We start from the raw sequence: 27,055 nt of genomic DNA, 5'->3' as shown, positions 1-27,055 counted from the left end.
ATCGGGTGACCCCTGTGAAAGGGTCGCTGGACCCCCAAAGGGGTCGTGACCCACAGTTTGAGAACCACTGACTTAGACCCTTTAGCCTGAGGCCCCAAGGCCTCTCTTTAGGCCAAACTTCTGTGCATTTTCCTTTCTATCTGAGATGTTGGCAACAAATTTGCCTTTGCCTAAGAGTAGATTGGAAGTAGGGAAGTTGCATTTGTTTAAATGGTAGCATCCTGACTTCCAGGCTTTGCCTTTCCTTTTTGTCCCAGATACACAGGTAAGTAAAAAAGGATGGTTACCAAGTAAACCATAGACATTGCACTTACCATCCTGCACAATCTATCAGTGGATAACAGGCAGACAGGCAGGTGAACAGTTATGAAGGAGGAAGCGAAGGGGCTACACTCACAATCACACATAGGGTTGGCAGATGATATTTCTGTAAACATATCTGCATGTGCTGTAACCTTATCCGTGTTTATAACAGAGGACAGGCAGAGGTTTGCTAACTTCTTAGCCCTAACTAAACACCAGGAGGTAATGAGTCACTGGGCTTGGAGGCTTGGGGAAATAGTGACAGGTGACATGGTGGTCACTGGGCACAGCATGGCCCACAAGGACAATGTTCAGGGCTCTTCCTTTGTATATAGCAACTGGGTCTTCAAGGCCTGTGAGCAGCCATCTGGGGCCAGCATTATTCGTCTCTTCTCACTGGAGTCTACGTGAAAAAGTATTAAACCGATGGGAATAATTAGTTCACAGGACTAATGGACCACAGGAACCTCAACGTCTACCACCATAAAACCCGAACTAGATGGGACTCAGCTCCTACCACTGGCATCCCTGAAAGGGGTCACACAGAGATAGAGCGGGAGAAAACTGTGCAACAAAAATCAAAATGATAATAGCCAGGCTTACTGGGAGGACGGAGACTGGGGAGCCCCCAATACTGTAACTTTTGATCACCCTTCAGGTTTGGGAAAGAATTTACCCCCTCTCTGAAGTTGCAGCCAAACAATAGATCTAGGGACTGCAACACTAGGGAGACATACCACTTCCCTTATAAATCAGAAGGGCAGAATTTGGCCCTGGACTAAGGTCAGAAGGTAGGAAGGCAGAATGGAAACAGGGACATGGGAGGGAGGCGTGGAGAGGTGGGGGTGGCTAGTGGAGGAAGTACTATTACATTGTGGGCTTGCAGCCAATGAGATGAAACTCTGTTTCTGGGGTACTGAATGGAAAACTGATTTGCTCTATAAACTTTCGCTCACTTCACAGTAAAACTTTTTTGTAAACATGGTCGACTTTACTAAACCAGACTATCAAAATGAGGATTTGAATATTAGGGTCTACTCTGCCAAGTGCTGTGTTGTTAGGTGCTTTCTTCGAGTTGGCTCCGACTGGTAGCTACTGACCCAGTGCCCAGTGTACAACAGCACAAAACTGCCTGGTGCTGCACCTTCACCACAGGTTTGAGCCTGTTGTTGGGGCCACTGTCAGTCCTTATCATAGAGGGTCTTCCTGTGTTTGCTCTGATCCTCTGCTTCATCGAATATGATGTCCTTTTGCAGGAGTTGATCCTTCTGGGTAACATGTCTACCGTGGATGAGCCATGCTATCTCACCATTCCTTAATTCTCGGGAGCATTCTGGCAATATTTTCTCCAAGACAAATGTGCTCCACGCTATATTCCGTATTCCTTGCCAACACCATAGTTCAAGTGCATCAAATCTCTTGCCTTCCTTATTCCTTTTCCAGCTTCTGCATGCACACGAGGCAATTGAAAATGCCATGGCTTGGGCCAGGAGGACCTTATTCTTTCAACAACACCTTTGTTGATAGCCTACCCCCACCCCCCTCTGCCTCCCCTTAACACTTTGGTGAGTCTTTTGCCACAGATTTATTGAATGCAATATGTTATTTAGGTTCTTGACTGTTGCTTCCAGATACGTGGAGTATGGATCCAAGTAAAATGAAAGCCTTGGCAACGTCTCTTTTTTTCATTGACCGTGACATTTTCTCTATTGGCCAACTTGTGAGGGCATTATTTTCTTTGTGCTGAAGTACAACCTATACTGACGGCTGTGTGTAGCCCCCCCAATTCCCTTTGACCAACAGACTCAGCCCGTCGAAGGTTAGGGAATCAGTCCCCTTCTGTAAACTTTTCCACTAATCATTTTTTGGCTGGGAACAAAAGAAAGAAAAGTGAGGCGTATGTAGCCTGTTGGTTGTTTTTGTTGTTCTTATCAGTTTTAAATACATACTGCTGCAAGCAGAATACTTTTCTTTGCCCTCTTTTCATTTTGGTAAAGTATTTTGAGGTGGGGAATTTCATGTTTTGAAATTTTGTAGGAACTTGATATAGACTAAATTTACTCGAGAAAATTAAAAAGATGTTTAAAATAAGTTGAACGGTTTCTGTATAAGATGATATACCAATATTAATTGGGCTTCTAGAAACCAAACCAAGCTCACTGTCCTCAAGCCAATGCTGACTCATAGGAACCCTGTAGAGTAAGGTAGGGCTTCCCTGGTGCTTTTCTGAGACTGTAACTTCTTATAGGAGGAGAAAGCCTTGTTTTTCTCCCGAGGAGCAACTGGTGGTTTCAAACTGCTGACCTTGCAGTTAGCAGCCCCATTTGTAACCACAACACCACCAGACTTCAGAGATAGTGATTCTTTAGGAAATAGTGAGCTATTTTTAGTTTGATTGAACTTCTAAGCAAGTGGAGTTCGAAAACTATGGTTCTTATAGATTGAGTTAGTTCGTTCATTGTGCAACCTGGCCAATAAACACATGTGGGGTTAATTGAAGGGCGGAGGGATAAATGGCTCGGTGAGCCTCACCTTTCTAGTTCTTGGGTCTCTTGGTTTCTGAGGATTGGACCAGGGGGAAGCTGTCTTAGCCAGTTCCCTGCCTTATCTGCCAAGGCTCACTTCCTGCAAGACATCCTCAAGGAGAAGCCACATGGACCTACCCTGATGCAGGCCTGGGTGCTGGAGCAGCCGTGTGGGGACCCCTGCCAGTGCTGAGATGCTTACATATTCATTGACTTGGCTTTCCTCCTGCAGTTGTCATCGTAGTGTGTGTTTTATGAGATGGAGGAGGACTTTGTGGATTGGTGTTTGACATAAGGGTTAATGTTGAACTTGTGGGCTTGGACAGCACTGGGTTGAGATGTTTTCTTGATGCGCACTTAAACTTTATATAAAACTCTCTTATACATGAGATTCTGTGGATTTGTTTCTCTAAAGTACCTAGACTAATACATAGATGCATATTTTCCTGATGTAGCTGGAACAGTTAAATGATTGAAATGAGTCTATGAAAGTGAATTTAAGGTAGTTTTATAAGCAACTCTACTTAAACTATCTCTCATTTTGCATGACCGAAACATCTCAAAACTTTAGGAACATTTGAAAATGCTTATAGAGTGGTGTTTTTCTTTCATCTGTTTAGAGATTTACTTTACGTAGTTTCTAAGAATTCATTTGGACACATCTCACTGACACTCCCACCCCCGTATTTCAGGAAGAGAGAATGAGCAGAAATTGAATAACAAGACCCTTTTCAGGAAAACTTTGAAGAATCATCCTTCCCTCACTAAGGAAATCAGGACTATTTTAGAGCAGAGTTTGGTGGAGAAACTGGAAACCCTGGGGATTGATGCAGTGAGTTTATTTATTTTTTTTGTACTTTTTCATTTCCTTGTATTTTGCTTTCCACGTATTCAATGATCAGAGAAGAGCAAGAGGCACTGTTGGTGACCAGAGGCAAAAGTGACAGGATTTACTTATCATATATTTAGATAAATAAATCACACTGGGTGCCAGGCACCTTTCTGAAGAACTTCACAAATATTAACTCATGTTAAACTTAGAAACAAACCTCTTCAGTAAGTCACCTTACCACCTCTACTTTATAGAGAGGGCTCAAAGAAGTCAGTGGCCCTAACCCCACAGCTCGTCATGAAGAAGCCAGTGTTTCTGTGTTACCAACATTCAAACACTAGCCCAAACTTGTGTTTTGTATTGTTCCCAAATTGATTAAGTTCCTAGTATAAAATATTACATTTATTGTGGTAAATATCTATTTACTCTGCAACAGAACATCTTATATTTAAACAGTGTTTACCTGTTCGGTTAAGTGACATTAACTGTGTTTTTGTAGCTATTTCATCACCTGTTCCTAGATAAACATAAATCCACTGTGTGTATGCCTGGGCTGTTTCCTCTCTAAGGGACTTCCAAACCCATTGCTATCAAGTCAGTTGTGACTGATCCAGTGGCCTTATGTGTTACAGGGTAGAACTGTTCAGTAAGGTGTGCTTGGTTATCATTGGTAATGGAAACATATCGCTCTTCTGTGGGGCTGCTAGATGGGTTCAGATTGTTAGTAACCTATTGCCATACAACTCACCTTGACCCTATATAGGGTTTCTGAGGTTGTGAATCTCTATTGGAGCAGATAGCCTCAGCTTTCACCTGCAGAGCTACGGGTGGGTTTGAACCACTGACATTGTGATTGGCGGTCCATTGCTTATTGGAGTAAAAACCTTTCTCTTGCCCAGGAACAAGGTTTGTGTTGCCTGGATTGTCTAGATTGACAGTCTTTTAAGGTGGAAGAGCCATTCCTCTTCCTCACAACAATTTAAAAATTATTTGAGAGCTATAAATATATTTTTCCAAACAAATTACATCACCATTATTTGTATAATACCCTTTAAATTTTTCAATTTTACTTCAGAGCCACATGTGCATACCGAAAGAGCCACATATGGCTCATGAGTCATAGTTTGCTGACCCCTGGTCTTGAGAAACAATACCAGTGACACTCATGTACGTATAAGAAAGAAATTTAGATCAAGAAGTAATTTGATAACAAGAAGACATCCCAGTCAAGTCCAACTGAAGCCCATGGGTCCATTGTTAGCTGGAGCCTCTTCAGACTCGTGCAGTTGCATGCTGATGATGCAGAAAGGTCAAGCAGGCAGCAGGGAGGTGACAGGCCAGTGGGAGCAAAGCCTTGTGTCTCCAAGGTTGGTGGGAACGTGGCAGGACACCAGCGGCCCCCTGGACTGGTCCCTCACATGAGTCCACCCTGGAGGCAGACACCGAGTCACAGGAAGCAGGGAGAGATAACTTCTCATTGTCTCTCGTGAAAAGGTCATACCCATCAGGAGGCATCATCGTTCTGTGACCTGACTGATAGCTTGGACTCCCTCCCTACTTTCACACAAGTTCAAGTTGACATAAAATCTAATTGCAGCAAGGTGCCTCTCCCCATCTGGCAATCCATCTTTGTTTCTTCTTGACTGCATTCATCCATCCTTCAGGGCACAACCCTTACCTCTCCTGGATGCCTTCCCTGATTACTGCAGTCCCCTGTGGCCTCTCTTCTTGGAACTCTACTAGCCTTTGTGGACTCCTTGGCCCTTATCATATGCAGCCTTGGATTGCTGCCAAGGCAGTCATACACAGTATTACACCTGCCTTATGTACCCAACTCACTGTGCGTGTGTTTGGCCCATCTCACAGGATGTTATGTGTTGGATCTTTCTCCTCCTCACCTGTAGCTAGAGCTCAGGAAGGATAGAATGAAAGCTTTCGCATCTCATACAGGCATGTACCCCTGAAATGAAATGGGTCGTTTGGTTAAGTTAACCTTTCTATTGTCTTCAGGATACACGGGGCATACCAAGTGATCACTTGAATAGAGTGCTGAGAACTGTGGAATTGGTAAGACAGGAGAGAGAGAAGCAGCTACCTAGCATTCAACAGATTCGAGAATTAATTGAACAGAAGGTCAGCTGTAAAGTTGAGGAGCGAGCATTACTGTCTTCAGGTAACTTCCATTTCGAATCTGCCTTTGCAGGTGTAATTGAGCATTCAACAGCCTTTTCCGTTTTTTGGATGACTTACATGACAGTGCGTGTACTTCACTATGAACGACAGGAATGCATCGTCTGACAGCCACAGTGTGTGCACGATGTGACTGGGCTGTTGCACAGACACCACATGAAAACCTAATGGCAGCCTGTCTGCACACCGCCACTGTGGCTGTCACTGCTGTCGTAGCAGAACCTGCGGGGACGAATGAGAGGCAGAGGCGCAGTTGTGGCTGACAGGGTGACAGCAGGAAAAGAGGGCAAGGAAGTGAGGGGAGGAGGGAATAAATACACTTGGATCTACCTGCCATGCTGTCCACCTGGGCAGCAGGAGCAGCCTGGGCATCCAGTTCCTTTTGCTGCTGCCTGCCTGCCAGGCAGAGCCTGTATCCGACCTATGGTCCAGGGATACAAGAGATTGCATTTCGAGGTCTTTAGAACCACTTGGGGGAAATAAAAGAGCAAGGGGGGGAAACGAGGAGCTGTTATTAAGGGCTCAATTAAGAAGCAAATGTTTTGAGAATGATGATGGCAACAAATGTGCAAATGTGCTTGACGCAATGGATGTATGTATGGATTATAATAAGAATTGTACGAGCCCCCAATAAAATGATTTTTTTTTAAAAGCAAACCCAAATCTTATTAGAACCACAGGCATATATACCTGTGGTCAGACCTTGCCAGAACCAATGTTAAATGACGGTGTTGTATTTGTATTGGGTCTTGATTTTGTGCCTGGAGACTTTAAAAGCCTCTAGACCAGGGGTTCTCAAACTTTTTAAACAGGTAGCGAGTTCACTGTCCCTCAGACCATTGGAGGGCCGGACTATAGTTTTTTAAAAACTATGAACAAATTCCTATGCACACTGGACGAGTCAGCTGCTAAGCAGGACAGGCAGCGGCGGCAAAAACACCCGGCAAGCTGGATAAATTTCCTCAGCGGGCCACATGTGGCCCGCGGGCTGTAGTTTGAGGACCCCTGCTGTAGACTCTCAACTCGTTAGACTGGCCTCTTCTTTCCAAAAGCAGCATAGCCAGTATTACATGACTGCTTTGTGCTTGCTGGGCAAAAGGCATTGAGACTCACAAATGGCCCTGCTATTGCAGACAGGTACACTGTTTCTCTCCTGGATGCTGTCTCAACTGGAGAAATTCCCAAAGCGGTACAGCTGCCTCAGAAAAGTAGACATTTGGTTAGACAGAGTCCTGTTTTGTCGGAGAGAACATCTGATCCAAAGTGAGTATTTTTAACCCCTGAGCTTCTTTTGATCCAACCGAGAACCACACTGGCAGATTCTCCCATTCCCTCGATCCCGAGGGATTTGTGTTGTTGCTGTCCCTCATTATCATATATTAGAAGCAAAAAGAAAGTGATCATTTACAGTGTGTGGTATTCACTCAGTGTAGAATGCACTGTTAACGTCTTAGGTTATTAGAGTGTTATTATATGTCTGAGTCCGTGTAGACTAGAGAAACAAATTCATAGACACTCATGTATAAGAAAGAGCTTTATACACAAGAGCAGTTGAATATTGAGAAAACATCCCAGCCCAGTCCAGATCAAGTCCATAAGTCCTATATTATCGCATACGTCCAATACCAATCTATAAAGGTCTCTTCAGACTCATGAGACACGTGCAGGAAGATCACAGGCCAGTGGGTGGAAGGTCTTATGGATCCAGTGGTGATATAAGCATCTCATCACTGGCAGGGATCTCCACATGGCTCCTCCAGCTCCAGAGCTCTACTGTAGCTCCATGTGTCTGGTCAATGGAGATGTTTTGCAGGGAGTGAGTGTGCGTCCCACCTCCAGCGAGCTATTTATCTCCTTAGCACCTTCAAGTGAAGTCATCAAGCTGCGACCTGATTGACAGGCCAAACTCCACCCCTTCACTCTCAAGTCTCAAACTGACAACAGATTATGTGACCACGTTATACATAATAATAGGTGCTATATTATTCGCTTGGACAGTATATAAATACTTTTCTGTTGTTTTTATTTTTTAGAATGCGGAAAAATGCCATTGAAGATAGTTTTCCCAGAAAGCCTCCAACTATTACGTGAGTACTTGGGGAGAGAAAGCTCATTAAAAATAAATAAATAAAGTCTTGTCATCTGACATTCCTTTCACTGTAAGTCAGCATGCTTGTTGTGGTTAGCGGAAGCTCCAAAACCCAAACTCACGGCCTTCCAGTGGATTTTGACTCACGGCGGCCATATAGGACAAGGTGGAACTGCCCTGTGGTTTCAAACTGCCGACCTTTGATTAGCAGCTCCGTACATACGTAGCCCACTATGCCACCAGGGCTCCTGAAATTGTTAAATGTCATAACTTTGTGATTTCTTACTTTGTGGCATGCTATTTGTGACCCATGTATTTTTTATGGTTACTTGCATCAATAGCACTTCTCGCATGGGGGATCCCACAAAGCAGAGAGGCGACAGCTGCCCCATTTCTGTAGCCCTACCCTCAAAGCCCAGCAATTTCTCAATATAGATATTCTAAGTGAAATAAATGGTGTTGAGTTTGAAATGCTGGACCCATAATAATGCGGATTTATTCCAGATCTAATACTTGAGTATTCTAAGCCCTTATGAGAGTTGATAACGACCCTCGATCTTTACTTTTCTATATTTTCCTAAAATAATTCAGAATTTTAGCTCAGTTTATCATTAGGTGTGCACTATTGGTTTTGTTGCTTCCCTGCTCTAAGCCTCAGTTTTCTTACTGTCATACTGGGATGCTGCTGCTTTTGTCATGGGCTGCTTATGGAAAGGTCTCGGCTCAGTGCCTGGTACCTGCTTAGAAGGTTCAATAAATCGCAGGTGCGTTATTATCATTAATAATGAATAAAATTGGTTTTATCACAGTTAAATGTCATCCTTAATGCCTTGTTCTGGAGATACTAACGCCATGAGGATTTCTGTATTGAGGCATTATGTAGTGACAATGATTATGTAAAGAGTTGTTTACCCTTCAAAAGCACCTGTCAACCACATAACCACCTCAGAAGAGCTTGATTCTATGGGCCAAAGTATAGCAGGCAACATTTGAAAGACTAACATTTGTATCAGATGGGTAAGTGGCCAGTAAGTAGTAAGTAGGTAAATGATTCTTTCTTCCTGTGAAAGACCTTGTGGTGCACTGGTTAAAGCGTTTAGCTGCCAACTGAACGACTGTCGGTTTAAGTCCACAAGTCACTCCACACGAGAAAGAGGTGACAGCCTGCCTTGATATAGGCTGACAGTCTTAGAAACCATGTGGGGCGGGCAGTTCTCTGTCCTATGAGAGTCTCTCTAAGTCAAAAAATGACTGGGTGACAGGGAGTTTGGTTTGGTTATTCTGAAAAACTTCTGCACACTTTTAAATGAGATCCTTGCAAAACAACTGAGATCGTGTAACAATACAAGCTCGTGAAAATGTAGTATAAATGTACGTTAGAATCAATGCTGCAGTTTTAGCAGGTAACATTGTTTCATTGAGGAAAACATTCTTTCATTGAGAACTTTTTTCCTTGGGTGTGGAAAATCCAAGACTACTACGGATGTGCAATTTGGGGGTGTAGTGAAAGGTTACTTCGGTGCATTCTGACAACTGATACCACATGGTTGGCCCCTTTGGAATGGCTCTGACCACTACCTTCTCTGGAGCCAGATAGCTATTGGTTTGCTGTGCTCTGTGGGAGCATCCAAAAAATATGGCCACCTTACAGCGAGTAAAGTACCGAGACTGGCGAAGGCAGTGCCACCCATGGTGGTTTTGTCCTGTTTAGGACTCCCCCCTTCAGTTCTGAGGAGGAACTGGACGATGACCACCCCATGCAGGCGTATACGTCTCCAGACTTACTTCCTGTGCGGTCAACCAAAAGCAACCAGAGCAGCTTTGGAAAGAGCACTTCCAGAAGCGACACCGACTGGACGGAGGGAAGTGACGTGGAGAACTCCGATGGCTCTCCCAAGCCCTCAGGTTAGCTTTTTCATGGGAAAACGTTTTCGAAACTTTATTTGGGGCTCTGGGTCTCAAGTGTGCATTAATCTTTTTTAAAAAAAATCATCTTATTGAGGGCTCGTACAATTCTTATCACAATCCATTCATCCATACATTGTGTCGAATACATTTGTACATTTGTTGCCATCATCAAAACATTTTCTTTCTATTTGGGCCCTTGGTAGCATCTCCTCATTTCTTCCCCCTTCCTCCCCCACCCTCTCTCCCTCATGAACCCTTGATAATTTATAAATTATTATTATTTTGTCATGTCTTACACTGTCTGATGTCTCCCTTCACCCACTTTTCTGTTGTCCATCCCCCAGAGAGGAAGTTATGTATATTATTGTGATTGGTTCCCCCTTTTTCCCCCACATTTCCCTTACCCTCCTGGTATTGTTATTCTCATTAAGAGTCCTGAGGGATTTATCTGTCTTGGATTCCCTATGTTTCCAAATCTTATCTGTACCCGTGTACGTGCTCCGGTCTAGCTGGATTTGTAAGGTAGAATTGGGATCATGATAGTGGGGCGGAGGATACATTAAAGAACTAGACGAAAGTTTTGTGTCTCATCGGTGCTATACTGCACCCTGACGGGCTCATCTCCTCCCCGCTACCCTTCTGTAAGGGGATGTCTAGTTGCCTGCAGATGGGCTTTGGGTCTCCACTCTGCACTCCCCCTCATTCACAATGATATGATTTTTGTTCTTTGATGCCTGATACTTTATCCCGTCAACACCTTGTGATTACACAGGCTGGTTTGCTTCTTCCATGTGGACTTTGTTGCTTCTGAGCTAAATGACCACTTGTTTACCTTCAAACTTTTAAGATCCCAGATGCTATATCTTTTGATAGCCGGGCACCATCAGCTTTCTTCACCACATTTGCTTATGCACCCTCTTTGTTTTCAGTGATCGTGTAGGGAAGGTGAGCATCATGGAATGCCAGTTTAATAAAACAACACGTTCTTGCATTGAAGGAGCACTTGAGTAGGGGCCCGATGTCCATCTGCTGCCTTAATACTAAACCTATAAATATGTGCACATAGATCTATTTTCCCATCATTAAATATAAATATATTTCCATATGTGCATGCCTGTATTTAGAGCTCTATAAATGCCCTTTGCCTCCTACTTCTTTCCTCTATTTCCTTTTGCTTTCTTCTAGTCCCACTCTCATGTTCGGCCTTCATTCAGGTTTCAATGATTCCTCTCAGTTACATTGCCCTTGATCAAGCCCTACCAGACCTCTTACACCCTCCTCACCATCAATTTTGGATGAGTTGTTGTTCCCTTGTCTCTGGGTTTGTTAGCACCCACTTCCTTTTCCCTACTTCCCCCTCTCCCATGCCCCCCACAACTGTCCGGTTGTTTTTGCCTCCAGATTGTTTAATCCGCCTATCTTATCTAGATAGACCTGCAGAGATAATAATATGCACAAAACACCAAGATATAACAAAACAAAGCAACAAAAGAAAACAAAGCAGCAACAACAAAAAAGCAAGGATACGCAAAAAAAGAAAGAAAAGCCTGTAAATAGTTCAAGGTGTGTTTGTTGACTTTTAGGAGTGTTTTACCATCTAGTCTGACAGGATGCCATGCCCTGGCCCCAAAGTCTATTTTTGGTATTCCCTGGGGACTTCCTTGCTCTGTTCCCCTTGCTGTTCTGTGGCACGCCCTTAATATTTCGCCTCAGTGTGGTGGGGTCAGATTGGTAGCAATTCCTGCACTGTGTCTCCATTGTTGTCCCCCAATAGCACTATGGGTCAGTGAGGGACATCGTGTCTCATAGTGTGGCCGGCTCTATGGTCCTCTCTGTGCATTGGCTGCTCTGAGCAGGAATATCGTCCTCAAGGCTTGGTGGGCCAGGATGTGTTCCACTCTCTCTTCCTCGCACTTCTTTGCTTCTGTGTGTGCTCTGATCAGACATGTCCCTCTCCCTGAGCTGTAGCTTCAGTGCTGTCCTCTGAAGTGAATTCTTCTGTGGGGAGCGGGGCTGTCCTTGTAGTTGGAATTGGGGCCGGCCCCTCAGACCTCTTATCGGTTCCTTGCATGAATCTTTTTTAACACTTTCACCTCTCTCTCTCTCTCTCTCTCTCTCTCTCTCTCTCTCTCTCTCTCTCTCTCTCACACACACACACACACACACACACACACATCTTTGGCAATGGCTAGAGATATAGAATTGAGAGCCACCAGCTTACAGAGAGCCAATGGAGTTATCTCAACAGAGTCTCCAACCTTGCAGTTAGCCACCCAACACTTCCTGACAGCCCTACCAGGGTTCCCTTCTGTACTTCCACCTCCTCCTTTCTGCTGGAAGGGAGCCTTCTGAACCTGCCTCCCTGAGATTCCACTCAGAGAACGGATTTGCATGCACTCCCATTGGCAGCCCAAATTTAAATCAGCAGATCTCAGGCTCAGACATATACTCAGGTTCCACAACAGATGCCTTGTGCTTGTGATATTCCAGCAGAAGTATAAATAAGTAGTTTCTAGGTTTCACACCTCAGTGTGAAGGACTGAGGGTTATAGCATACGTATTATTTTAAAAGTACTTCCATGTATATTCTATCGTGCACCTTCCACATTGCTGGTTACAGACTCTTAAATGAGCCCCTTCTTCCTCTGCTTTAACTGAGATGTTTTACAGCTCCAAGTCTAAAGGATTATGGCTTATAAGAAAGCCTAAGTGTTTTCAACCCTAAACCATGTCCGTTGACTTTATTCTAATAATACATTTTTTCTTTGCAAAACCAAGATGCTTTCAAAACGGCTGTTAAGGTTATTTCAGAACTGAAGAAAGGGCCAGGGTTTTTTTTTACAAACCGTTACTGTTTCATTAATTTCTCAAAATTTAATAATTAGTTTTAACCATTTCACCAACATGCAATGTGCATATCATGCATTTCAATAGTTCAACCACATTCATAAGAGTTGTACAACTCTTTAGTACACCTAACTCGAGGATATTTCTTCTTCTTTGTACTCCTTGTTGTTAGTTACTCCCCATTTCCTGCCAGCCTCCCCTGTCAAGTCCCTTTGAATCTATTGATCCCAATGTTTTCTCTATAGGGTTATGTAATCTGGGTTTCATGTACAGAAAGTCAAGCAAAATTAAGACAGAATACAAACAAATGGTCCAACAACAATGACACAATGAAACCAAGAAAAACCCCAATCAATAACAAAGCAGAAAATATTGAAAACAGGAGCACTTATACGTTGGGTCAAGAGGGAGACCCTGACAAGGTGTCACATTTTGACCGAGCTACAAGGGCAGCGATCCTCCCTGCAGTGTGCTCTGCCTGGTAACACGGCCTTTCCCTTCTCGGGTCCATAGGAGGAGGAAGTTTACCAGTGACTTGATCCACATGAGAGAATCTGCAAATGGGTCTGGGGCTTTCATTGACCTCTGTGACCTTCTGCGAATTTGGTGTTCAGAAGCATTTGGAATCTTAGACTAAATAAATTTAAAGTTATTTTATTGGGGTCTCTTATAACATTCCATATATCAGTTGTACCAAGCATATGTTGCCGGCATCATTTCCAAAACATTTTCTACTTGAGCCCTTCGTTAAGCTGCTCTTTTCTCCCCTCTTTCCCTCCTTCCTTCCACCCACGTGAATCTTTGATCAATTATATATTGTTATTATTTCATATCTTACACTGACCGTTGTCTCCCTTCACCCACATTTCTGCTATTCATCCCCTTTGGGGCAGGAGGGGTGCGAGGGCTATAGATTCAATCTTGTGATGGGTTCCCCCTTTCTCACCTTTCGCCCTCCCTGACCAGCCCCCTACCCTCATTATATTGCTACTCCAACTACTGATCCTGAGGGGTTTATCTTTCCAGAACTGCATGGGTCGAGAGCGCTTATCTGTACCACTGTGTGTGCTCTGGTTTAGTCAGATTTGTAAGGTAGAACTGGGTCATGGTAGTAGAGGGGAGGAAATATTCAGGAACTAGAGGAATGATGGGCGTTTTGTCGGTGCTATCGTACACCTTGGGTGAATTATCCTTTCCTCGTAACCCTTCTGTGGGGGAATATCCAATTATCTACAGATGGGTTTTGGGTCTCCACTCCAGCTCCACTTGTTCGCTTTGATATAGTTCTTCGTTTGGGATCTTTTGGTATGTGATGCCTGATCCTGTCGACACTGCATGATCACATAGGTTGGTGTGCTTCTTCCATGTGGGATTATTTGCTTTCTTGCTACATGGCCACTTGTTTGACTTCAAGCTTTTAAAACCCCTGTATCTTTCGATAGCCAGGCATCATCTTCTCTCTTCACCACATTTGCTTATGCACCCATTTTGTCTTCAGCGATCATGTTGAAAAGGTGAGTATCAAAGAGTACCAGGTTATCAGAACAAAGTGTTCTTTTGTTAAGGGAGGCCTTAAATAGAGGCCCAAAGTCTGTCTACTTATATGTTAAATATAAATATATGTACATTGGCCTCTATCCCTTTCATTATAAATTTACATTTATTTGCATATATACATGCCTATAGCTCTACTTCTATAAATAGCTTTTGCCTCCTATTTCTTTCTTTCATTTTTTTTGAAGGGCAGGAAGAACGCCTCCTATTTCTTTTCTCTATTTCCATTCACCTTCCTCATATCTCACAATCATGCTCACCCTCCATTCGGCTCTTGGACACATTGCTCTTGATCAAACCCCACCCAGCATTATGGGCCCTCCTCCCCATCCGTTTTAGATCTCTTGCTTTCTTGTTCATTTATCTCTGAGTTTGTTGGCTTCCCACTCCCCCTACCTGCCCCCTCCTCTCCCATGTCTTCCAGGAAGCACCAGTCTCATTGTTTTCTCATCAGGATTGTTAGTCCTGCCTATCTATCTTATAAAGATAAACATAGGGCAAAAGAAAAGGAGAAACAAAAACAAAACATAATAAAACAAACCAGAACAAGAAAACATGAACAAAAAAAATAATAGATAGTTGCAGGTCTGTCAGCTGACCCCAAGTATGCTTTCTGACCATAGACTAAATAATTTTCATCACAGGAACGACCATTAAAACACTGGCTGGAAAGGTTGAGAGGACAGTTTCCAATCACAGAAGCATCAGTCGGCCAACTGGTGGAATTGATGTTGCTGAGGCATTCATCAAAAAAGAGCTACAAGAAGAACTAAAGGTGAGCACCCTTCTCCGTGATTAGTGTACATAGAGGCAAATTCATTTTAATAATGGAGTTGAGAGGAATGCAGTAAATGATGGCATTTCACAGTGACATGGAGAGCAAATATTAGTTCTTTTAGAGGTTAGGATGTCTACCTTACATCGTTTTAAGTATTGTATTTCTCCTCTCCATCAATGATACTGGAGCAGTAACTAGAAATATACTTCTTATGTATATGCCACTGAACAGGCTTTCAGAATTGGGTCTCCTGAATCACTTGATATTACAGATAGGAGATGCCTGGGACAAAGAGCTCATGGCACATTCCTGGGGTTCTGGATTCCGGTCCAGGGACATTTCTGCTTCTCTATTGTGACCTTGAATTGAACTGTGGAGTTTTCTGACCTTGTTCTGCTTGGGGGTGGAGTCAGTAGAGTAATGTTTCAGATAGATTCATGAATGGAGGGCAGAGCTAATGTTAGCGGCAAGGCAGTTTCAACACCCATGTCATCAGAATTGTTTTGTATGGGTCACATTCTCCCTCTGTATTTCTGGGACTAGCTCAAATATGTTGACCAGGTCTTACTATTTTCACTTACATTAGACCTCATCTTTATCCTCCTCTATGGAATCCTGAGAAGCCCTGGTGGTATAGTGGTTACGAATTGGGCTGCCAACCAAGAGTTCAGCAGTTCGAAACCACCAGCCACTCCTCTGGGAGAAAGATGAGGCCTTCTATTCCCGTAAAGAGTTACAGCCTTGTATACCCACAGGGATAGTTCTGTCCTGTCCCATTGGGCCCTTCTGAGTCAGAATCAGCTGGATGGCAGAGAGCTATGGAATGCAGAGCATTTTATAAAACTGCTTTTATTCATTAGTGCCGTTTGTGACACAGAAGCCGTAGATGCCACACACACACACAAAAGCCATGTGTTGGTTCAGAGAGACCAAGGGGTTGTTCTTTGGGAAGGATGTTGTAGAAACACTCTTTCAGTTCGCCCCCACCCCAACCTTGCCACCCCAAGTCCTTTGTGATTTCTCAATGGTTAGATTGTCCCATATTCCCAGTCTCAGAGGTCTGAGAGCTCCAGAGCCGTTCCATCTCCTGTTGTTTGTTTGCAAACCTTTGGTGTCATATGTTTGCAATGTAGTGGCTTGGGAGTTTTCTAGAATCATGATTGGTAGAGCTGGAAACATCCATTTCCATGGCCAGAAATGAAAAAGAAGTGGTCCCCCTGGATTTCAAAGTAAAGACTGACGAATAAATTGTGTCCAGTGGCAGGAGTAACATCTACTGGAGTTTCCCAGTAGAAGCTCAGTCTAACCAGCAAAGTGCTTACAGGTTTTAAGGCATGCTTTTTTTTCCTGTAAGAAATAAGATTTTCCATTTCTTTCTTCCAGTGCACAGATGTGGATGATGATGACTGGGACATATCATCCTTAGAGGAAGACAAATCCCTGGGGAAAGCAATTGAGAAGGATAACAAAGAACCACCTCCAGTTGTGAAGAATGAACCAAATTCAACTCACATTGCAAATGCCTGGGATGCACCTAAACCTATGAGACCCAAGGGACAAGGTCAGCTACTTTGCTGCCTAGGCAAAGCTCAGTCCCTCTTCCAATTATTTGTATATTCTCTTCATAAATACATATGATAGTTATACTAATATGCCACCAGACAAAAAGACTATTGGTAGAGCAAAGAGCCTGATGCTTTTTTATGTTATTTTAAAATATGGGCCAGATATGTCCAACATATATTTACCAATCATTTTTACTTAACGTCAGGCTTAATCTTCAATTTTTAAGAAATCTTGCCTTATCTTTGAAAATACCTATACACATATTCCTTTCACTGATGCCCCCATAGAAGTGAAAATATCTGATCTTATTCTTGACTGAGACTATTCTTACATTTTTCATGTATTAATGTGCATGCTCTGTGAATATGTCCTTACCTTCCCAAGAAAGGTTCTCTTTACTGCATTGTAGCCAGTCTCCCTTCTCATCTTTGCCTTTGAGTCAGTGTGGACCTTCTAGTCTCATGATGATAGTTTTTAAGGAAGACAAGTGATCTTAAAGGTACCAAACCAAACCAAATTCACTGCCATCAAGTCAGTGCGCTGACTCCTAGTGACCTATAGGACATTGGTTCTCAACCTGTGGGTCGCAACCCCTTTGGGGTTTAAGACCCTTTCACAAGGGTCGCCTAAGACCATCGGAAAACACGTATTTCCTATGGTCTTAGGAACTGAGACACCGCTCCTCTATCCATCTCCAGGCGGGTCCGCCCACATGCAGATGCGACCCTATCTGAGTAGTTGGCATGAGGACTGCTACCCATGCTACACCATGCTTCAAGACAAAATTTCATTTTTTTGTCATTAGAAATAAATATTTCACAATATAGAATTACAGATTGTTTTGTGATTAATCACTATGCTTTAATTATGTTCAATCTGTAACAAGGACAATACATCCGGCATATCATATATTTACATGACAACTCATAACAGTAGCAACATTACAGCGATGAAGTAGTAACGAAAATAATGTTATGGTTGGGCGTCACCACCACATGAGGAATTGTATGAAAGGGTCGCAGCATGAGGATGGTTGAGAACCACTGGTCTAGGAGGAGGGAGAACTGCTGCTGCAGATTGGTGAGGCTGTAAAGCTTTATGGGAGTAGAAAGCTCCATCTTTCTCCTGCAGAGTGTAGTGGCTGGTGGTTTTGAAGTACCAACCTTGCAGATCAGAGCCCAGCTCAAAACCTGTATGCCACCTGGGCTCCTCAATCTTAAGAAGCCCCTTATGTTGTGGGCACTGTGCCTTTTCGCTAACAGGTAACCATGGAAGATAAGACTGACTCTAGGATTCGAATGTCTCAAGAGGACAGATGGTCTTAGGCAGGTCTCTGTGCTCCGTCTTAATTTGTTTCGATTTAGCTTTTGCTTTTCCCAGTAAAAATTGTAGTTCTCCATATTTTTCTCCCACTCCACCTGGGACCAACTATTGGGACCCCAGTCAGAACTATACTGCTTCTTGATTCATCAACTTTCCACATTGCTCACAGTGTCCAGCTAAGATCCTCCACCCCTGTCGTCCCCCCTCTTCACTGCTTCCTTACCTCTCTTTGCAACATTAAATGAGTGTATGGTGGGCTCTGCATCTGCTCTCTCCATTTCTGCGTATCTCTTGCAACCCTGCCCCTGTTCTTGCCTCTGCCCTGCCCTGCCTTGCCCCACCAGCACATCTGCTCTGTCTTGACTTGCGTGTTGTCAGATGATGGCATTCGCCTCTTGTTCTGTACCCATCATTAAGTTGTTTGTGCTGTGTCTAAAGGTTGAGTTGAGTGTCATAGTTGACAACTATAAAACCATGTTTAGCTGATGCTCTGTCAGGTGTGCCGGGCCAAGTGTGGGTCTGTTTGTTCAGTGCCAGGGCCCACTGCCCCTTGAAGGAAATGCCCCTGGAGTCAAACTCAAGGGCATTCTCCACACAGCACTCTTCCAGGGGCTCACAATCAAGGCACTTCTCAAAATGCACTATACATTTAAAATGGACTTCATCTACCATACCAAATCTGTTAGCACTTAATCCTGACCTGGCATTTCAACTTTATTCTCCTCTGCCTGCTGCCTGGTTAGTGAGCTGTGAGGGTGTCCTAGAGTTGTGGCTGCGCATAGCTAGATTTTATAGTCACCTTCTGTTGGGTCGCCTTTCTTGGGAATTATGTTTATAAATTTCTTTGTAAATATGGATCTCTTCCAGTCACTTGGCCAAGTAGTTGTCTTCCAAATTAACTATAACAGATGAGTGTTGAAGCATTTCAATGGGTCTAATGCCAGTTCCTGGAGCCTTATAAGTCTGCCAATTCCTGGACCCTGGCTACTGCTTTCAGTGCAGCTTGAGCTACTTCCTTCAGCACCATTGGTTCTTGCTTAATTCTTAATACTACCTCCTGAAATGCTGGAAAGTTCTTTTTGGAACAGTAGCTCTATTCTTTCCATCTTCTTCTATTTTTAATAAATCATTTTATTGGTGCTACAGCTTTTATAACAATCCATACATCAATTGTGTCAAACGTATTTGTACATATGTTGCCATCATCATTTTCAAAACATTTTCTTTCTGCTTCTCTTTTTTTTTCTCTCCCTTCCCCACCCTCCCACCCTCATGGACCCCTGATAAATGATAAATTATTATTATTTTCATATCTTACACCAACCACTTTCAGCCTTCACCCACTTTCTGTTGTTTGTCCCTGGGGGTGGGGGGTTGTGAGGGTGAGTGTTAATATTTGATCATTGTGATCAGTTCCCCTTCTCTCCTTTCTTCCACCTTCCCCCTACTCTCATGGTATCACTACTCCCATTACTGTTCCTGAGTGTTTTATCTGTCCTGGATTCCGTGTGTCAAGAGCTCTTATCTGTACCAGTGTACATGCTCTGGTCTAGCTGGATTTGTAAGGTAGACCTGGGTCATGATAATTGAGGGTATGGGGGTGGGGAGCATTAAAGAACTAGAGGAATGTTGTATGTTCTCTTGGTGCTATGCTGCACCCTGGCTGGCTTGTTCCTTGAGACCCTTCTGTGATGGGATGTCCAATTGTCTTTGGGGCTTTGGGTCTCTACACCGACCTCCATTGTTTGCATCAGTATATTTGTTTGGGGGTCTTCTGTTGCTTAACACCTGATCCCATCAACACCTCATGATCACACAGGCTGTTATACTTCATCCATGTGGGCTTTGTTGCTTCCCTGCTAGGTGGCCACTTGTTTAACTTCAGGTCTCTAAGAACCCCGATGCTATATCTTTTAACAGCTGGGCTCCATCAGCCTTCTTTGCCACCTTTACTTATGCACCCATTTTGACTTCAGCGATCCTGTCGAGATCACAGAAAACCACATTATTAGAACAAAGTGTTCTTGCGTGGAGGGAGTACTTGAGTAGAGAACCAATGCCCATCTGCTACCTTAACAGTTGACATTTAAATATATGTACATAAACCTATATCCATATCGTTATATATTAATATATTTACATATGTACATATCTGTATTCGTGCCTCTGTAAATGCTTTTGCTTCCTAGCTCTTTCCACTATTTTGTTTTACTTTCCTCCTGCCCCACTATCATGTTCGACCCTCACTCTGTTCTCCATACTGTTTCTCGACGACTGCGTTGCACTTGATGGCAGTCCACGTCCGTCCTCTTTTGATGCTTCCTGCATCATTCAATATTTTGCTCATAGAATCATTCGATGTTGAAACTCGGGGCTTGAATTTATTTCAGTTTCTAATATGCTTAGCATATTCTTCCTTTTTGGTTTTACCATTCTAGGGCTGTGCACATTTCCTTGCTATATTGAGCACCAGTGGCATTGTAGGCTAGACATTGGGCTGCTAACCATAGGTTGTATGTTCAAACCTACCAGCCACTCTGAGGAAGAAAGTTGCAGCTGTTGGGTCTCAGAAAGGTTTTAGTCTGGGAAACCCCATGGAGCAGTTCTATCTACTTTGCCCTGCATGGTTGGTTTGAGTCAGAATCGACTGTGGGCACTGGGTGTCTAGTAGTGTGCTCTTTCTCCTTCAAGCCTATAGAGTTCTAAGTTCAACAATGCAATGCCATGGCTAAGCAGAACTCATACAGGGTGCTCATGATTAGAGGGTCTATTGAGGAAGTCACTAAGTTGTTACAATTCAGAGGAAGTTACTAAGTTGTGACAATTCAGGTGAAAATACTCAGAATAGAGTTGTTCTGTGAATCCGTGTTACAGAATTTTGGAAGGCTCCCAATAGATGCCCAAAGGGCATCCCATTCCTCTGTAAGCCTCAACTAGAAGGCTCCAGCTCTGTGACTCCCGCTGGTAGTGAGATAGCTACCTCCTACTTTCCAGAGGGTTCATCTTAGACCCAGCAGGATGGCAATCGCAATGAATCCTGTTAACAGCTATCCGTGTTTTTCTCCACCTTTTTACCCAGACCCATGGGTAATGCCAGAAGAGGTCGTTTGGGTAGGAGTGTACAGCGATTTGGGTTAGAAGATCCGCTTTAAGTAGTTAAATGTGTCTCCTTGCTGGCAGTGATTAGACACTCAGCTGTTAACTGAAAGGTCACCAGTTCACACCCACCAGTCTCTCCTCGGGATTGTGTGTGTGTGTGTGTGTGTGTGTGTGTGTGTGTGTGTGTGTGTGTGTGTGTGTGGTCTGTAAAGCTTTTAGAACTCTGTGGGGGCAATTCCACCCGAGAGGCACTATGAGTGAGAATTGACTCCATGGCAGTGGGTCTGATTTTGGTTTCTGAACTATGAGCACCTCGCCAATGTGCAACAGCTCAGAGTGGATTAATGAAGAGACTCGGGAAAGAACAATAGATTAGAATATGAAATTGTAGGTTTTCACAGACCTAGCAGTGTTTCATCCTCCTCTCTCTAACTTCACAGGACTTCTGGAAAATGAATCAAGCACTTTCAAAAGCAGTTTAGTAACGGTGACTGACTGGAGTGACTCTTCCGATGTCTAAAATTGCAAGTGTCAGAAGGTTCTTCCAGAAGCCCGTGGTGTTTCGGTGTCTTTCAAGTGACCTGCATATACGACTACTAACACTGACGCCCTACAGTATTGCCCACAATAACAAGGAAGCAGACGTAGAGAACAAGGATCTCTTTAACGGTACCAATACAGTAAGGAAAAGCAAGTTGGCTGCAGTTTTTTAATGCAGATCAAGGTGTTGAAGAACTCTGCTGCCTAAAAATAACATGTCCTTGAAGTCATAAAAATTTTTTCTTCAGAATGGTACTCCAGTGTTAAGTGTTTTTTTCAACTATTGTTTAGTGATTTTTCCCCCTTATTTGATTCCACCAGGTTTTGCTTTGAATTATTAAAACTTTTTTTAAACATCTATTTATTGTAAGTAGTCACATACTGGAAGTATTACAAGATTCTTCTCTAACTTTAATTAGTGGAATCAGTGAAAGTTTCAGAGTAGATTGGTTATTTCTCATATGGAAAGAAGTCTAGCATTTCAATAGTCTTGCTGGGCTCATTTAAAACACATTTTCCTGCAGTATTGTCATAAAATGCCATTGTGAGCATGTTGGTCTTCAAGTGATTACTTTAAAACTTAACCTACCATTTCCAGCAGAATAATCTTTACTTTGGATATTTCATGAATAAAAATGTAGCCATTTTAAATGCCAATTAGTTTATCAGAATATGAACAGGAAAGATTTGAATCATTCCTGAATTTGTATGTGTATGTAGAGTTTTCATTTTTTTTAACTTTTAATGTCAAACCCATATTATAAAATACCTCAAAATGGTTTGTTTAGTTATGTTGTTGACTAATGACATCGTCACAGGTCAAAAGATTCGTATAAACCACTTTTTTGCATTTTAATATTTTGTGGTACTATCTGCACTGTTTCCCAAAAAAGCAGCATTTTAACAAAAAGGTAACATTTGTTGGGGTTGGGGTCTCTTTTTATTTTGCAATACACTGAAGTAAAGGCCTCCATTGCACCCCCTTGTGACTGTGGCTGAATTATTCAAGAAGAGGAGACCGATTTCTGAGTTAAACTGTGAAGCGGCTGTGCTACACAAGAAGCCTCCTGTGGTAATGAATGCCGCACACCCTCCTGAGCTAATGTGTGTGAATGAATCTAACTGTTTCTTCGCCTTTCCAGGATCTTTTATTTGTAGCCTAGACATTTTATATGAATGTACTAACTTTATACACATATTTCTAGAAGCTTTAATGATTGCCACATCAAATTTTCAGAGTCCCACAGATAAAAATCACCACACATGCCAAAGAGGGCACAAGGACCAATTAGGGTCATAGATTCATTCAATCAGTTATTCATTTCTTCATGAGCTACTTGCTCCCCCCTCCCCCCTTAATATGCACTATTGGTTCGTTTAACTAGAACTCTGAAATATAGTTACTGTCATAAATGCTCATCCTCCCCCAAAATGTGACAAACTGAGATTTTAAAACCTGCCAAAGATATTCAGATGGGACACTCCATTCTAAGTCTGTGACTGCTCCTTCCCTGCTGAATGGAAAGGGTGAGGGAGTTGGGACAAACTTCTAAGTAAACACAATGTAAAGTAAAGTTAGTGCTTCCGTAGAGTAAAAGTCTAGTCTTCAGTTTATCATTTGGTGCTATAATTTTCATCTAGTAATTATAAATTCAGGGTGTTCTGTTTTCTTTAGACCACCATTTCTCTTCTGGAATTATTGTCTCCTGTTGAGCTTTCAATTTAAAATTTTATTATTATTGAAAACCCAGCCCCGTTCTCACACTGGCTGTCTTTTATGTCTTTCAGCAAGTTTGCATCTGTGGAAAAGATATTTCCAATATTGTCATGCTACAGATTTAGGTTTTGGGGATTATTGTAAAATAGCTTGTCTATTTCTTTTTCTTTTCACAGGGAAAAGAGTGTGGTTTGCTTTTTAAAAAAAAAAACACAACGTTTTATTAGCATACAGTTCACATAGCACACAATTCGATAGTTCAATCACAATGTGATTTTCTTTTTAAGTCTTTGATGCTTCAGAAATACATTCTAATCACCCATGCAGTGCCTTGATGTAGGAAAAGTTCTTATGCCTAGGTAATATGGATACCTAGTCTTGTCCAAAGCATAAAACTATTTATTTTATTTTGCCTAAGGTTGAAGTCCTGATTAAGTCACTGACTATAGCAAGTTACCTGAACTCTTACCTTGAGTTTCCTCACCTGTAAATTCAGAATAATCCTAGTATTTACCTCATAGGGTGACTGTGAAGATTAGGTGACTCCAGGTGTGTAAAGTGTTTGGAGCAGCGTTCCCTTCATTGTGGCTACCACAGCCGGTGTGCACATGATCTAAAAGGGCTGGCTTGAGAATACATCTTTTCTTTGTTCAGAAATCACGGGAGCAGCTAACATGACAGGGAAAATGGTGTGTCTCAATGACCCGGTTCCTTTCCTACACAGGATATGAGGAATAGCTTGGACCTTGGCTCAGCAGTTCTGAATGAGGAAGGCACCATGCAGACTCCAGGATTTCTCTCCTGAGGTCCAAAGCTGACGAGTACCAGTGCTGAGCACAGCTCATGCTCTGCATCAGAACTCTGCATAAGAGAAGCTGAAGCAATTACTTAAGTGTGAGGGGGAGATGAGAGCAAAACAGTTCGGTCCTGGTGTTCCACTTGCCTTCAACACTTACCATAGTGAATTAATAGTCAAGTCAGAGAGGTCTAAGAAAGCAAAGGCAGGCTCTCTACAGCCAGGAATAGATCCATTTAACCTGTACGCTTTCTGAGGAGTAGTCTCCGGTTGTCCTCATATTATGACAAGACTCCACTACTTATATAACTTTAATTTAATACAGGAATGAAAAACAATTTAGGAGAGAAGGGGAGAGAATTCAATGTATGAATCACAAAGAAGGTGAAGTTCTGTAAATAACCTGTTTATTTTTTATAGAAAGCCACAACAGAAGATGATTGGTATATAACTAAGTAACATTTACACCCACACAATTAGCGAATTCTTCCAATTCATGTTTTTAAAGTACTTTTGAGTGTTAATTATAGGAGGAACTTGCTGGAATCATTCTGTGACCAGGTCACTCTTCATAACAAACTCAAGATACAGCTTGCAGTGTTGCTTTTTTACACATAAGCATTTTTATCAAACTGTTTTGAAGGGGTGGTGGTTTTAAAGTCTCCTTCTCTGCCGGGGTACTTTGTCCGAGAAGACAGGACTGATGTGGCCCCATTGTATGCATATCCCATTCTGAAAGGAAAAAAGACAACAGGTAAGTAGTTATAGTCTACCTTTCGGTGCAACAAGAACAACAACAAAGTGCAGAAACCCATTTCCTCTAATTCTGTAAAGAGCTAAGTCTAAACCTTCTCCTGATTACTTTTCAGTAAGCTCTCTGCTCTCCCTTCAGCCCAAGAAATGTCGTCCTTTCCAGGTTAAGTAACAAAATCTCTGCCGAAGAGATTCCTGGCTTGCTCCTTTGTTCATTCATTCTTCTTCAAAATTGCCTTTCCGAATGTATCCTCCTGGGACCTAAGAACTTAGTAACCCTCATCAATTCCTTCCTCTGTGAAATGATGATGAGGCTATAGGGAGGGATGTTTTCAGGGACCTAGCTGCTGTCGGGATTCTGGCTCTGTCAGAGTAGAACTGTACGTTCACTGTAAGGTGTACAGTGGCTGGGTTTTCTGGAAGTAGATTGCCAGCTGAGCATGTTAACCATGTACCACCCAGGGACACCATAGCAAGAACATGCCCTCATCTTGAGACCTGCGTTTTTAAGGCAGTTGTCGATTATGTTTTTGACTTTTCTAAGGCCCATACCCCACACAACTGATTTTCAATGGAAGAGCATACCAGCTCTCAAATGAAGTGTCTTAACTCGGAAACAGCTTTAGACTCTAGCAAGGATCAACTGCGTTGTTTCTTTTGCTTCCATTAGCTTTACTCCCAGCATCCCCCAATACTGGGGGTTGACGTCTCTAAGAATCTTCTGAACTACGTAGTTTTACTTCCATGTAGAACAGCATTGTTTTGTTTAGCTTTTGCAGGTAATGTTTGTTTTCCATACCTGGGTGTTTTGTTGTTGTCAGATATTGAGAAGCAAAATATGACACCACCAATTATGCAGAGTGATGCTCCCGCCCATCCAATGAACAGAGCAGCTCCGAGCTCATACCTGTGAGAGAGCGGCACACAAACATTATGGCTCTGATTTGGGGAGTAAATAGTACTTAACACTACCAGACAACAGCCATAAAATGTTCCTTATAGTCCTTTACTACTGGAAGTAATCGCACCTTGTGGCTCTATAATGCTTTTACACTTTTCAGAGGGCTTTTGCAGTTTCTCCTCAACATCTTGAAAATGAGCAAATTGAGGTAGAGGAAAAATCGAATTACAGCTAGGTCGGCAGACTCCGCCTTCCAGCGTCTTTCCATGGGCCCCGCCCTAACCTCACAGAGCTTTCCACCCGCTGACTCACCAGGCGGATTACTCAGACGAATGATGGGTGTCAACCGGCAGCAGTGGGTTTGAATTTGGGTGGTTAGAAAAGGGAAGGTTGCCTTGGTTTCGATCCCCTACCTGGAAATCAAGAAGCCCTGGTAGTGCAATCTTTAAAGCACTTGGCTGCCAGCCAAAAAGTCAGTAGTTCGAACCCACTAGTGTCTTCAGGAGGAAAGACCTAAAGGTCTGCTCATGGAAAGAGGATAGCCCGGGACACCCCATGGGGCAGTTACCCTGGAGCATTGCTCAGAGTTGGAACCGACTCCATAGCATGCAACAAGTATGAGTCAATGACAAATATGGTGTCGTCTAATCACTATATTGGAGAGACAAAATGGAATTTTCAATAGCATTGCTACAATGCACCCTGCTTTGGTGGAAGGCTACAGTGCCTTGCTAATCTTAGGAGCAGATGCAACGATATATATGAAATGCCTCCCTTGGGGAGGTCACCGTACAGGAGAATGTCAAACATCCCTATTAAAGCGGGTGAGAAAAAGGGAATTGTTTTGCAGCGAGGGCCAGATAAAATCATGTTAAAGGAGGAGCATTCACCCCAGACAAAGAAATGAGGCGTAAAAAGTATAGTGACAGCTCAGGAGCTATCTGGGTTGTCCTGTTTTGTTTTTCCTCCTGATGAAGAAATCTTAAAATAGAAGCGATGTTTACCTTTTTTGGGGGGTGGTGGGGGGGCTCACAGACCTCCACTGCAAGGCAAAAAATGACAAGCACCAGTCCCTATGTTACAGTCTCATGAGTTAACCATATAAAACACAAGCTGGGTGGAACAAAGAGCTCACTTTTGATTTAGCAGCTAACACTGAGATGTGGCAAAATCAGAGGGGCTTGCTTGGTGAGGAGGGGAAGAGCAGGCCCACGGTCAGCTTTGTCCCGGTTCTGACTACATCCACCGTGCTGCTCACAGCAGCTACCTTGGCCTCATCCCCTTCTCTGCTGTGGCTGCTTCTGGACTCTTGTCCTCGGCGTGGTCAGACTTCC

At 43.0% G+C, this 27,055-nt stretch overlaps 2 protein-coding genes across 6 annotated transcripts in view; one reads left to right on the top strand and one right to left on the bottom strand.

Moving 5' to 3' along the window:
• The window catches only part of DZIP1 (DAZ interacting zinc finger protein 1), an 84,590-nt gene extending 62,781 nt beyond the window's left edge, over positions 1 to 21,809 (top strand). For all 4 annotated transcript variants that reach the window (XM_075563541.1, XM_075563539.1, XM_075563540.1 and 1 more), the window contains 8 exons: positions 3,521 to 3,660; positions 5,671 to 5,833; positions 6,984 to 7,113; positions 7,884 to 7,937; positions 9,651 to 9,844; positions 14,893 to 15,023; positions 16,410 to 16,587; positions 21,455 to 21,809. In XM_075563541.1, coding sequence (XP_075419656.1) covers positions 3,521 to 3,660; positions 5,671 to 5,833; positions 6,984 to 7,113; positions 7,884 to 7,937; positions 9,651 to 9,844; positions 14,893 to 15,023; positions 16,410 to 16,587; positions 21,455 to 21,534 — 1,070 coding nt within the window. In that variant the 3' untranslated portion in view covers positions 21,535 to 21,809. The remainder of the gene's footprint in view (positions 1 to 3,520; positions 3,661 to 5,670; positions 5,834 to 6,983; positions 7,114 to 7,883; positions 7,938 to 9,650; positions 9,845 to 14,892; positions 15,024 to 16,409; positions 16,588 to 21,454) is intronic.
• A 2,712-nt stretch (positions 21,810 to 24,521) lies between these two features.
• Positions 24,522 to 27,055, bottom strand: part of CLDN10 (claudin 10) — a 216,856-nt gene continuing 214,322 nt past the window's right edge. For both annotated transcript variants that reach the window (XM_075562642.1, XM_075562641.1), the window contains 2 exons: positions 25,620 to 25,727; positions 24,522 to 24,799 (listed from right to left, as the gene is read on the bottom strand). In XM_075562642.1, the coding sequence (XP_075418757.1) occupies positions 24,676 to 24,799; positions 25,620 to 25,727 (232 nt within the window). In that variant the 3' untranslated portion in view covers positions 24,522 to 24,675. The remainder of the gene's footprint in view (positions 24,800 to 25,619; positions 25,728 to 27,055) is intronic.

The sequence above is a fragment of the Tenrec ecaudatus genome, chromosome 11 (genome assembly GCF_050624435.1).
Source record: "Tenrec ecaudatus isolate mTenEca1 chromosome 11, mTenEca1.hap1, whole genome shotgun sequence".
NCBI classification, from domain to species: Eukaryota; Metazoa; Chordata; class Mammalia; order Afrosoricida; family Tenrecidae; genus Tenrec; species Tenrec ecaudatus.
This window is presented reverse-complemented; position numbering and strand designations above follow the sequence as displayed.